Below are 14726 nucleotides of genomic sequence, written 5' to 3'. Positions count from 1 at the left end.
AGGCAGTAAACTTTTATGTACTACCTTTTGTCTTGAAATGGTTGTGTTCAAAGTGAAAAGGAGGGGTTTGGGCACACAACAATCAACATTAAAAAATTAATTACTTGTCTAATTGCACGCATTCTTAGACAGATGAGTCTAAGATAAGTGACTGGTTGAGACTTGAAACCTTTGTGGTGTCGTAGGTTACATTATGTCATGTGACAGCAACAGTGACTACCTAAAATATGTAATGTTTGATTATTCCAGTACCCATAATAAAGCATCTTCATTAAACTTTGAATTTTCCCTTAGTACTAACAATTAAAAAAAAAACAAAAAAAAAACTTCAACTCTTCAATTCTTAAAATCCTGAGATTCATCTTTTCAACTAATGCAGTTATCAGTCTCATAGGCCTAAAGGCAGTGTCTCCAACCCTAGGGTGCATCTCAATCAGCTCTTTAGTTTGTGAATTAGTATAATGTATTTGGTAAAGCCTTGTTCACACTGTCGCGACTCAGTCGCTGCATGTTGCTTGTCTCCGCACTTCAAATCATTCATGGGCCAATAATCAGTTTCCTTGTCCCCAATAATGAACGTTATACAGAGGAAACTGTTTTAATAAGAACCCTGTCAGTGCTAAACTGCTCATTGCATCATATAAGCATCAGGAATTATCAATGTATGAATCAAACTGCAGACAGTTTCTTTTTTAAACATCAATTTATTATCCATGTTTTTTATACAAAGCATACAGAATAGTGAAATTGCTCAAAATATTCTGTCCAGTCTTGCCTACATTCAAAACGTTTGTGCTTCACGGACACAATCTTTACTCCTAATGGTTGTCGCTCTTAAAAGTCAGTCTTCATTTGCATAAAATTTGTCATTTATCATGAAGGAGGACCTATTATGGCTAAAAAATATTGGAAAACTGGCTTTTTGAAAAAAAACATAACATCAGTATTCCCAAATGAATAAAAATAAAAGGCGCATTACGTTAGTTCTTTAGCCTGCATTCACAATCGTCGAGTTTGTGAATTTTAAGTACTGAAATCATAACACCTAACTACTGAATGCACCTTTTAATCAGATTCAATTCGAATCAAGATCTTGTGAATGGGAATCGAATTGCCAAGTCAGTGCTGATACTGAATCTCAACTTTGGATGCAAAGGAACATTCAGGATTAAATGCATGCTAAGCTCCATTGACGGCATCTGAGATATTAAAACGAACAAGAAAACACTGACAGTTATGTACCTACATTAGCCCTTTCTATGGCATGAATGAACAACAATATTTCCTTAAGCAGCCCATTAATAAAACTGATGTTAGCACTACTGTTTTTGTTGGAGCGAGTGAAGACAACAATTTGTTTTAATGTTGCTCTAGTCTTCTCAAGTCAGCATGTGACTGAATACTTTTTAATTACCATTGGCACTCATCCAATGCCGCTCGGGTGCCATATAAATCTCCTGCGCACATCCAGATGTGCTTTCCCCCAGAGCTGCAGTCATGCGAGCCCTGAACTACCTACCAGCTCGGGCCAGTCTCTCAGAACATGTGTTCAGGCCTCTCCATCGTTCAGCCACACATCTATTGAGTTCTTCCCACTGCTCTCAGATCAGTTCAGGCCAGAGCAAGCGAGCGCCCATCACCGCCTGCTCCTTGAGTGGCCTGCAGGAGCTGTGAGAAAGCCACCGTCTGTGTGCGTACGGAGGGAGGAAGTTCTGCAGCAGGCGCACACACGCTCTCATTGAACGCGGCCGCTGTGAGCGCGTTTCCCACTCGGCATGGGTGAAAGTCCGAGTGTGGGTGGGTGAACTCCCTCTGCGCTCGCTCGGCAATGCCTGGCGAGCCTCTCAAGTTTCCACTGAATGGTAACAAAAGGGACACTGAAAGAGGGAGAGAGGAACACCAGGTCCCAGCCTGCCTTCGAAACATGCTCTCCACTCCTCTTCAGGTAAATCCTGCAGCCCCTACTTTTTTTTCTTTCATCTGGCTCTTTGTGCATTCAGGGATTGTGTCGGAGCAGCTGGGAAGGCTGCACGTGTGGCGAGACGGCACGCTGAGAGGAACATACACACTCTCTCTCTCTCTCTCTCTGGGTCACTGTGGAAGTTCCTCCACAGATCTGTGTTCAGTGGGAGGAGGGGTGAAGCGGGCGTCCCAGTCTGTGTGTGGGACTAGAACTTGAGCTTTTATTAGGAAACGAATAGTTAAAGGTGAAGTATGGAAGTGCTTGTCGTGCCTCTTCATAAACAAACAGGTAAATGACTGAGGAATTTGAAGTGAAGGTTATTATGCAAACTTTGTATAATTTTATTAGAACTCTTTGTAATTGTTATTCTTTTTAAAGAAAGAAGTTTTTCTCTTTCTAATCTGGTTGCCAAAGAGCAAATATGCATTTAAGTGAGTGTTTTTAGTGCAGCAGAACTGGCTGGTTGTGTTTGGTGAGAAGCTCTCTGATGTTGCTCAGGCACTGATGTGGTTTTGAGTCGTGTTGAGCGTGTGCTGGAGTTATGTAGTTTGTTTGGGCAGCCCCAGGAAGTAACTGTGTGTTTTCCTCCTGTTGTCTTGGCCCATGTGTAGAGTTTAGAAGTGTTTTCTCTTTGATGTCTTCCGTTATGCACTTGCATATGTCTGTGTATTCAGATTGTATCATACATTTGTGCATGTGTTTAATGCTGAGCACTTTGTGCATGTGCTTTATAATATAACACACACAGTCGGCTCAGTATCTGTGTGTGTGTGTGTGTGTGTGTGTGTGTGTGTGTGTGTGTGTGCTGGGCTGCTGCTCAGCTGTATTCTAATGTGGCTTTGCTCATTGTTGCTGTAAAGAGCATGTGGCACTGACGCATTCCTGCGCTGAGGCCTTGCACAAAACCCCTTCAGACCACAGCCAGTCCTGCTGCTGTACGCTAACCATCTGGAGCACATTGTAAAGATTCATTCAAACTACTTTGACACTTTCTTGCCTTTCAACATGAAATACTGAAACTGTTTTTGAAATTTTACTGGAAGGTTATCCAAAAATCTCATAAACATGTACTCACCCTCATGTCATTTAAAAGCTCCATGACTTACTTCCACATAGGGTTGTGCGATATTGACAAAAAGATATATCTCAGTATTTTCTGGCATTTTTTTCTAAAACGATAATTGGACAATATTTTGCTGAGTAAGTTATTGTACTGGTACCTTGGCAGGTTTAGGACTGTCATGGACCGCTGACTCCTAAAGTTTTTGATATTCTTCATACTCTGTGTGGAGGTCAGTTCACAACAATGACAGAAATATTTTTTTTCCAATGTTTCAATTGCTTTTTACCTTTTTATGGACATTTTTACCTTTTTATTATTTTTTTTTTTTTTTAAACCTATTTAATTAAATTCTAATAATAATAATAAGACACAATAGGGCTGTAGTATCAATACAATTAATCTTTGCAAGGGAGAGGAAACACAGAAGCTGTGTCTGAAGTGGCATTTAGATGCATTTTCACAGACTGTTTAATGCAGCTCAGAGGGGACATAAATGAATAACCTGCAGTTACAAATGCATAAATAGTTTTGATATTTTAAACATAAAATGTTGAATATTGATATTTGAAATTATTTAAAGCATGAAAAGATACGTTAAATGTGAAATTAAAACTGCCACTAGGTGGCAGCAAGTCAGTGTTAATAAGTGATTCATTGAGATTCAACCGATTCTTTCAAACAGCTGATTAATTCAGGAACTAAACATTAATCTTAAATGTAGGTAATGCACACAGTTTCTGCCAAACTCATGTTAAACTTGAGTACCTATAGAGTAGTATTGCATCCTTCATATCTCCAAAAATCTTATCATATTTATAAAAGATATATACGATGTACCAAGTCTTTCTGAAAAAGCAGAGCTTCTGGAGGCATGCCGTAGGCAGAGCTAAAGAGTCACGAGCACGTGTAGCTTTTGCGTAGAGATCGTCTGCAAGTTGCGACATCATTATAAATAAAAAGGGAACAAAAACATGTTGTTGACATTTTATGCACTTGCGCACTGATTGCCAACAAAACAGACATTTGATTCAGTTTTACTCGCTGCCCGCGATCTGCAAATCCAGCGTTGAACTGGGACGTGTTTACAAAGCATTCATCAACGAAATTCCAGGAACAAACAAATATACATGCATAACTCCATTGCTGCCCCGGAAAAACAAACTGCATCCAGTGTTCCCTTAACACTGGGTTCTTTGGGAAGCTGAAAAAGGTAATCTTTCCCTCACAACCAAAAACACACTCCTTTGGTGACATTGTTGAAAAATCTCTTGGCTTCCATAACCCGAACGAAGCGCGTTGATGGGCATGCTCTTGCTCTTGCTCTGGGTGATGTGTGTGTGTGTGTGTGTGTGTGTGTGTGTGTGTGTGTGTGTGTGTGCACTCTTATCAAGGAGAAGTGCCCATACAAGGTATTACGCCCTTTATTACGTGATGAAGGGCCATACTTGATAAAAACCTCTCTGAAACCAGAAGTAGTGTATTTGGCACAGAAATAAAGTCATACGTCCAACTCGTGTTTTGAAACTTTGGCCATATTTAGCATGAGAATCCAACTCTTTAACAGTGTAAATAAATCAGAATGCATGAAATAGCATTAGACCCCCCCCCCCCCCCCCTTTAATCTTAATAAGTGAGTCATTGAATCATTCATTCAACTGATTCGTTCAAAAAGCTGATACATTCAGGAAACACTGCTGTGTGTTGCTCAGAGATGCAGTTACAGTGCTGTGGCTTTGTTTCAAACTATTTTCGTTGGTGAAATGGAGCAAAATATTACGTTCTTGTTTATTAAATTTGTAGAAAATCAGTATCACATCTGTTATCCTGCTGATATCTGGAGAAAACAGCTCAGTGAAAGCATGCACTCTAAATGTGCACTAGTCTAATCTACAAGACAACATCACGTAATGTGTGCACTCTCTGGGTGTGTGTGAGGGATATACTCAATTGACCCTGCGGGAGTTTGATTGACAAGCAATCTAACCAATCAGAATGCCGCATCCACCATTTTGTCCGACAAAGCAGCCAGTAGTTAGAAGATTAACCTCGGTGGAGTTAAACTTGAAAAATTGTGTATATTGAATCTCTAGCGTTTGAAACAACATTCATTCTCATGTTCATTCATGTTTATTTGACGCTATAAATGGACTAGTAGGAAGAGATGATCGGTTAACGAGCCTCTTGAGCTGAGGCGTTACAGCAATCTGTCACGACCATGGTCACGACATATTAAAGAGCCACAAAACGGTTTTTATTGTTTGAATATTCTTTAATAACTACACAGTTTGAAAGCTGGGACTTTGTTTAATATCATAAGTAACCTGCTTTGTCTTGTCTGTCGACGTGTTGTCAGTTTCCTCTTTGTTCTGTGATGTATTTTTCACTGTTGTGGCGTGACAGTGCCATGGCTTGTCGGACAAAGCAACAGTAACTAATTATGTCAGATCGCACATCTGTAGACATGTGCCAGTATACAGTAATACGATATCACAATAACGAACATGCCATGATATTGTTGCATGAGAAGCGTGTGGCAGAACAAGTGAAGGAGACGTGCTGAATGAAAATGCACATTCATTCTCTGACAGCAGATGGCGCTGATGCAACAGCAGACATGCAGCCGGAAAGGTCACGCCTCTTACCATAACGTGTGCTGCACATAGTTTTACATGTGGATTATTGTGGTGTCGTGCCGAATGAACACAAAAGACAATAATTCCCGAGAGACTGAACTCTTTAATCTCCACAAGCAGCGACAGAAAATGTACAACGTTAGCACTCACTCAGAAGAGTACCTCATACGGAAAACAGCCATATACATAAACATAGTCCCCTCTTGTGGCCATTATGTGCACTGCAGTCCAACATTAACTATTGCAGTAAGGATACCACAATTATAATTTTCGGGAACCGAGTTAAACATAAATTGTAACCATTGATCTCTAAGTACAGCGTCCCTGGGAAGGCCAAACAAAGGTGATTGGACTGCGGGATGAAAATAACAGCGTTTCGACGACATGGCGACAAACACACTCTACAAACGCAACTCTTGCTCTTCTCCGTGGGAGCGCAACAAGACCACGCCCCCTTTTTTGTGTATTCCTGTGGGCGGAGGTTAGTCAAAAACTGTTTTAGTGACGTCATTAAATAAGGAAGTAGAGGGATGTAGTCCAAACTGGCCGTTCGATGTAGGCGACTTCTGTTAAATAAAATATCTCGCTTGGCATTGAACTTTGAGCTTTAAAATTTTACAGATTTTATTTATACTCTAACAACAACATTACACACTAACTAAAGTTTGAAACATGGGATCACGAAGAACGGGACCTTTAAATTTTAATATGTCCAAAAAATTAAATGAGAACTGTGAACCTGACGTCATCCAATATTCAGATTTTTGTTCTAGAAATGTATGCAAATTAGCGCATATTTAATTAGATAACACCTCATTTGCATATTTAAACATTACATTTTAGAAAACTTGTAGTACAAAAAATGTTTGCAATTTTTAATGTAATCAATCACCTGGGGTAGTATGGCGATATCTATTAGTTAATTTTTTTTATTACCCTATTCACCTGGGGTGTCTCGCCTTAAACAGCCATTCAGATTTATGTATTCACAATGATGTTCATCGCAGCACAGAATACTTAAAGACTTAATAGGCTATTTATTTTCAAACTTAAATTTTTTTTTACATTTTAATCTGAACTACAACATGCCCTAGATATTGACAGCATTGAATCTTGTGTCTTTAATGAAATTTTACTACTAGATACAGCACAAAATAAAGATGAGCGAACATCAGAATGTATGATGAAAGATACAGTACAGCTAACCGAAATCTGTATCATGTCACATGTAATGTTACAGTTACCTCAGAAAATCAATGTCCAAACACTCATCAGATACAAAAATGTGCTCTTAAGTAAGAAGCTTATACAAATCAGTTAATTTTCACCTTTAATATTATAGTAATGTACCAACTGGGGTTTCTTGTATAGTTTACAGCATTAGTTGAGACATTACTTTCCCCCCATGAGGATATGACAAGTACTGTACTTACGAGGCCCCAATTAATCGACACTGAATCGAATCTCAAGCTTGTGAATCGAAATCAAATCGAAATGTTACATTTGTTTCAATACCCAGCCCAAATAAATAGCATGATTTGTCTGCTCGTGAGCACCCCCTTTTTGCGGCTGTTGTGCAACCTCGATGCGCTCTTTTGCTGAGCTCGCAAGCCCTGCAACAGACTGCTACCTGACAGTTAAAGCGGCAAAGATCATGAGAACTTAGCGTTCCATTTGGGATGGGGCCTGAAAGTTTACTCCCTAAAGAGTCCCACAATGCACTGTGAAAACCAGGGAGCATCGATGCTCACTATTTTCCCTTAACGGAAGTTGTGAAGCATTAAACATAATGACGTGAGCCAATTCACTACACGTAATGGCACGCAATAGATGTTTTGAAAAACAAACCGTTATTGAATTGTTTCAGCTTAAAGGTACATTGCTAGACAGATAATGAACATAATCTAGCTAACATTTATAAATATTTACAGCTTAAATGTTGCAGGGTTATGTAACAACATATTTTATTTAGGGCTGCCCCCAAATAAAGATTTTTCTAGTCGATTATAAGTCATTCATTTAAGCGATTAGTTGACTAATGAATGTGTCAAGGGAAAAAATAGCAAGGAGACATTTTAATTATTTATTAATAAACTAGTGTTTTCTGAGTCCGTGTTGCTGAAAAGGATTACATAATCAGAGAGTATTCTTTTTCGATTTTAATTAGTTTGTTTAAAACTAGACGATTAAAGCTTTCTGTAGATATATTTCTCATGTCTGTGAGGCAAGTATACGATGAGTTTTGGTTCATTTTTGTGACGTGCTCCAGTTCATGGAGACCAAGACGGCAGAAATCCTGTTTTATTTATTTTACAAAAGCACAAAGTTTTGTTGTTATTGTGAGTTTACACATATAAAAGTAGACCCTTTACAGTTTCAAATGATCTGTATGACCAAAAATGACAGAGTATTTTAAGTTGTTTCCGGTGTTATTAGATAAAAAAAATGTAAGTGATCGAGCCGCCGCCGGTATGTCATGCAGTAAGCGCGCTCTCTTCACACCTAATAACAGCACACATTTACCTAGATTAACGTTAGAGTGAGCAGCCATGTAAAGTTGCTACTACATGTTTCAAATGATAAGGCATATTTGAGGTTGATGAATGATAGGCAAACGTTTGGATTTCCTGACCAACATACTGTAATAACCACAAGGACCCGCCGTTAACGATCTGTCCCTCACGGACACAAGTTTTTTTTTGTTTGTTTGGTTTTTTTGGTGACTAACCAGCTAATAAAAATTTTGGTCGACTAATGGGGCGTTCACACCAAACACGACTTGCGCGAATAAATAGTTGGACACTTGAACATTTTGAGTTTACTCGCTTCATTCACGCATGAAATTCACTTCACAACAGACGAAATTTGCGTCATGAGAGGGGCTCTTCCACTTCTTTCTGCACACTTCCTCTGAATAAACACAACTCGTCAGCGGGTAAGTAGTTGTAAAATACGGCGAATAAGCTAAATTTGCTGGCTTCAGCTAGCTTGTAGTTTCTCTCTCTCTCTCTCTCTCTCTATGTGTATATATATATATATATATATATATATATATATATATATATATATATATATAGCGTTGCCACATAAGGGAAAGCCTAATTATAGTTTCAATTGCCAATAAGGCATTGACTATTATATGTTAATATCTTTCCTCTGTGTACTGTTTTCTCCCTTATGTGTTGTCTGTGTTTGACTCTGATTTATATTCCCGCGAGATTCTCCTCGTGCTCCGTCGTCACGTGATGTTACGTCATCTCAGCGGGATGTTTACAATGTTTTTTCCCTATATAAGGAACCGGCACGCCGGCATTTGACAGCGCGTCTTTTTCATTCATATATATATATAACTCTTTTTTCCCCTACTTCGTTTCCTGACTGTTTTTTGGTGTGCTGATTTTTCACCGTCTCTTGTGGAGTATATTGTTTTTGTTTCATGGATTACTTGCCCCAGAGGACTTTAAACAGTTGAACTGTTCCTGTTTTTTTTTTGTGTACACGGAATGAATTGTAAATACACTTGGGTTTATTGATGACATTTGTCTCCTGTTTTATTTTTTTGTTTTGTGCTGTTATTTAGTGTATCCTCCTGGCATACTAACTGGAGTGTTTTATATATATATATATATATATATATATATATATATATATATATATATATATATATATATATATATATATATATATATATATATATATATATATATATATAGAGAGAGAGAGAGAGAGAGAGAGACTACAAGCTAGCTGAAGCCAGCAAATTTAGCTTATTCGCCATATTTTACAACTACTTACCCGCTGACGAGTTGTGTATCTCAAACGCTTTTAAATAACATAAACGAATACTGTCCGAAAGCTATTAGTTCTGCTGTTGTTCATAAATGTCTTTAGAGATGTACAATGAGAACGTTGCCATGTTACAAGAAAGAGTCATCAGTGCCCTAATGTTATGAGCAAGGGTCCTTACTGTCCTTATCTTTGCCTGAATTCATGTACATGATGTACTGATTCACAACTTGGGGAGCTGAATGAGACACAAATTTGGTCACTTTCAGTAGCATGTTCTCAGAGAGCCAATCATGACTGCATTTCATTTCATTCAATGAGTCATGACCACATCTGCTGTTGTAATTTATGAAAAGTAAGAAAACTGCTTTGTATTGGTGGTTTCTGCATAATGTCAATAGAACATTGTAAACGTGGTACTACATCTCAACTGCAGCTGTAGATAGACAAAGACACACTGTGAGTGTCACAGGCGGCTGTGATGCAGACGTTTGGAAGATTTGACCAAGTTCAAGACGAGTGTTTTGGTGTGTGAGGGGGAAGCAGGCATGCATAGAGTGGGAGTGTTGGCATGTCGTCTCGTTCACACAGTACAGGGTGTGTTCACTCTATTGCGTGTTTGTGCGTGATTGCAAGGCCCATTTGCATGGTTTTGCATCTGATATGCCACAACCTTTACATGATTTGCATCTCTATTCAAAAGACACCACAGAATTCGAAGAAAGCATTTAAGAATCTTTTTTTTTTTTTTTTTTTGTCTTGCCCTTGATCAACATAATTTAACCTTCCCTTATCCCACCCAACAGTCCCTCCCTGGGGTTTAAAGGGGACATTCTTGGCAGAAAATCACTGAAAAGCACCGTTACACAGTGGCCTTAAGAAGTATTTGGACACTTCAGTTACACTTAAACATGTCTTGATGCTGTTGCATTGGATAAAATTAAGTGATATCTGCAAATAAATTATGCTAGAGATTTTCTCAAAACTAAGCTTCACCTCTTATAGACATTCAATGACTTATAACCAGCTGATATTGCAGTGCTTTTTAGTTGATATGTGAAGTCCTTTTGTTCTCAAGTTCACACAGAGAAGAGTAGTTCATTACATAAGTCCTATGAAGCCTCTAAATTGTCAACATGAACAAAACTTTGCTGAAAAACCTGTTGCACGTAATCTACTACACGCCTTCTGTCGTCTGATTGATCAAATCAAAGGCCTTTTAGTATAATTGTAAAAATGTCCCTCTTCAGGTTGTGGGAGTCTTTATGCTGTGAAATCTTTGCAGATTTTTATAAAGTAAATGTAAGAATAACTTTTATATTAGTAGTAATATTATATTTTAGTATTAAACACTTACTAGACTGAATCAGCTTAAGTTTGCTTGATTATCCATACATATGTTAAAATGTGAGCATCAAATATGATCATCAGGCTTTTGAGGAACATTTATTTGCACATCTATCAATCATCATTGTGTTAGTGTTGTCACGATACCAAAATTTTGACTTCGATACGATACCCAACTTAAATATCACGATACCGATACTTAAACGATACTATGGCAAAAACTTAAAACGGCAGTAAAAGTAAATAAATAACACATATGACAGAACTTCTTTCTTCACCAGTGTGCAGCTGATAATCTGGATTTGAGCTTCATTGCCATGAAGTTAGAGTTAGATTCATTATAGTTTTTAATGATTATTATTTTCATGCTCAATAAAATTGTAAATTATTTGCTGTTATGCTTTTTTTTTATACATTTAAGTGTTTTTGACAGTAAGAGTATTGTAAAAATTCTATTACTGTAAATAAAGCAATGTTATTAAAGCATAAATTGGTTTAAAATAACTGTATATACCCTTCACATATTTATGTATTTTTAAATTAATTTTATTTTTGCAACCAGATATCACTTATTAAACTTAGACTCAATAATACACCTCTTTGCGGAGGTCTGCTTGCACGAGTAAAATAAATAAATAACTCTCATTTAATGTTTGAGAGCATAAACATAATGCTGGTATCACATTCACTAACCTGCCGCTCTTTAAATTCTTTGTACATGTTTGACGGCAAGATGCTTTTGACTCCCTTCACTTGTGTTATTTTGTAACATCTTTTGGCTTTGTGGTATCCGTGGGCTTGCCCTGTCTGTCGGAAATGTAAGCAAAACAATGCCATATTTCGCTTCGTGCATCTGCTTTCTCAACAATTTGTGGACGGTCTGCAAGAGCACCTGTATTTGCAACCATACCTCTCGTTTCGTCACCATAAAAGCCGTTGCGCAGTTAAGAGGAATAAATGCACTTTAGGAAATACAGCTGGCACTCAAAGTACCGGTACTAATAAAATGAAGAACCGGACCGTTTTTAAAAGCAGGGTATCGCAATACCTTTCTAGTACCAGTATATTGTGCAACACTACATTGTATTGCATTGTATCGTACGTTTTAAGGGGATGGTTGATGATTATTTCACTTTTTTAACTTTAGTTAGTGTGTAATGTTGCTGTTTGAGCATAAACAACATCTGCAAAGTTGCAACGCTCAAAGTTCAATGCAAAGGGAGATATTTTCTTTTACAGAAATCACTTTTTAAGGACTACAACAAACAGCTGGTAGGAACTACAACAAGCTTTTTCCCGGGTTAGTGACATCAATTCAACACTGGATTTGCACAAAAGATGAACATGACGGCACATGCTAATGGATGAGTTGAATCAACTCCACTACATACATTTATCCACTAACCATTCAGAAACGTCCAGTTTCAGTCTAAAAGTTGTAACTTCTTCCTGAGTCTCTCCATCAGTGTCGACTCCGGTTTGAACAATGTAAGGCTGAACACCGTTACTGACAATCCTCATTTTGGCTGCGTGAGATTCTCCAGCTTTGTTGTTGTTGAGCTGTTAAAGCTCCGCCCTCTTCTGAAAGGGGGCGGGGAGCAGCGGCACATTTGCATTTAAAGGGACACACACAAAAATGGCGTGTTTTTGCTCACACCCAAATAGGGGCAAATTTGACAAGCTATAATGATCTGTGGGGGATTTTGAGCTGAAACTTCACAGACACATTCACCAGAGACTTATATTACATCTCGTGAAAGGGGTATTATAGGTCCACTTTAAAACTACAGAGCTCTGATCATAAAACTAAGCATTTAAATATCATCTTTCTAAAACAATATTGGGAGATATATCAAGACGACTGATATTTATGTTTTTTTATGTATCTGCTATACTGTTATAAACTGATTTACATTACAAGCTTTCTGAATTTCACCTTGTTCATAAATATCAGCAGCTGCACAAAAATGCATATTTTTGATCAGTTTGGGCCTCTGAATAAAACTGAGGTATACTAAATGAGCCATAAAAGCCTGATGTATCAAATGTGATTCTCAGAAATATACATTTTGTCTAAAGGTTTTTTTGGCCAGAAAGGTATCCATATACTTTATATTTATATTTTTATATATATATATATATATATATATATATATATATATATATATATATATATAATATTTAAATATATATATAAATTATATAATTTTTTTTTTTTAATTAAATGCAACTTTGTTTGAAAGTGTCAATATGTAAAGCAACAGCATTCATCATTTTAAGTGGCTTAAGTGTCCAATCCACCCATTTATCTTTGAATATGACGGGAAATACAGCTCAGAGGAAATGGACTTGAGAAACAAAGCAATATATGAGTAGACCGCAAATCTATTTGATTAATGTATAATAATGTACAATTCAATTTCATTTCATACATGGAAAAATGTTTCGATTCATCAGTTTAATTTGTTGTGTTATGTTTCATAATTGTTTTACTTTTCATTGCAAAACCTATAATTGACGGGATTCACTTGTGACAACTTGCCCCATAGGGTTTAAAAAACATGCCCCACATCATAAAAGGCCACAATCCCGAGAGTATTTATGCATTTTACATACTTTAACAGAATATGATTTTTAAATTGATTACTGACCAGCATGATTCACCATAAAGTAGTAATTTTTTCAGGAAAGATGCTGTTGAATATGCTATTATTTTAATGATACGCTGAGAAAGCAAAACATCACATCACTACATATAAGTAATGTGAACTGCAATTATACTTTGCTAACAGGCTGTAAAACTCTGCTTGAGATTAAAAATTTGTGAACAAATCACCATTTCCATTCAGTCAAAGCTGTGATCCGTTCAAGCTTCTGCTTGTCTGTGAAAAGTTTTTTCCTTTCAGAAACTCTCAGCTCTTATTTGTGAACATCTTGACTGTGTTTGTGTTTGCAGGCAACATTTCCCTGGTAACGCCGTCCAGCTACAGCCCAGCCACCAAGATCACACTAGGAACGGTCAATTCAAATGTGGGAGCCCAGATGGTTAGTGTCACGCCACACCAGTATACAAACACACACATCTTTAAGTGCATGTAAACAATTAACACTTCATAATCTCTCAAACACACAGATTAAAACTAAGGCTGCAGGGCTCTAGACTGACTTAAATGGTCACAAATGCTATAAAAAATGACATTTTGTTGTATTCGCCATTGGCAACAGTGGGGAAAACTTCTGTGCATTCACATGTATTTTTGAGCATTTATGTTTGTTTTGAAACTATTTACAGTGGTTCAGAGGAACCATAATTCAGCCCAAAGTAGACTGAAAATGTTGAATCTAAAATACAAGAAGTAAAATGCATTAAATCTGGTAAACACAGTGAGGAATATTTACTTATATGCTATGATATAAATAAACTTTGTATTAAATATCAATATTTTTCTACCTGTATTTTTTTAACAAAATGTATAAATGTATATAAAATACTTCAGTAAACATTTTAATTTGTTTAATCTGTGATTCATTGAAATAGACAGTTTCAGAGAAATTATTTACCAAATACGAATCAAACTTTTTTGTCATCATTTTTGCTATTTTGTTTTAATCAGAAACCATATTAAGATTTTGTTGTCATAATGCTAAACTCACAACACAAGAAACAGATATGAAACTGGCTTACTGGCATAGTTTTAGGAAACTTAATGGCAAAAAAAAAAAAAGTTACAATATTCACATTTTATATTATGTGTATTTTTATAAGCTATAACTGCAACACAAAACTACAACAAACTTATAGATAATTTTTACAATAAGGTTCGATTTGTTAACATTGGTAACTACATTAGTTAACATGAACTGACAATGACAAACACGGTAACATTTTATTTTACAGTGACTTTATTACACGTTACATGTCTTAGTTTCAACA

At 36.9% G+C, this 14726-nt stretch overlaps 1 protein-coding gene across 5 annotated transcripts in view; it reads left to right on the top strand.

Moving 5' to 3' along the window:
* The window catches only part of tfdp2 (transcription factor Dp-2), a 73709-nt gene that overhangs the window by 26569 nt on the left and 32414 nt on the right, over positions 1–14726 (top strand). For 3 of the 5 annotated variants that reach the window (XM_048160412.1, XM_048160414.1, XM_048160413.1), the window contains exon 4: positions 13749–13837. In XM_048160412.1, the coding sequence (XP_048016369.1) occupies positions 13749–13837 (89 nt within the window). Of the gene's footprint in view, positions 1–1806; positions 1946–2147; positions 2252–13748; positions 13838–14726 lie in introns of those variants that run through there. The other 2 variants (XM_048160417.1, XM_048160415.1) reach the window with 2 other exon arrangements.

Source organism: Megalobrama amblycephala, linkage group LG16, assembly GCF_018812025.1.
Source record: "Megalobrama amblycephala isolate DHTTF-2021 linkage group LG16, ASM1881202v1, whole genome shotgun sequence".
NCBI classification, from domain to species: domain Eukaryota; kingdom Metazoa; phylum Chordata; class Actinopteri; order Cypriniformes; family Xenocyprididae; genus Megalobrama; species Megalobrama amblycephala.
Note: the sequence above shows the minus strand (reverse complement) of the source record. Positions and strands in the feature narration are given on the sequence as shown.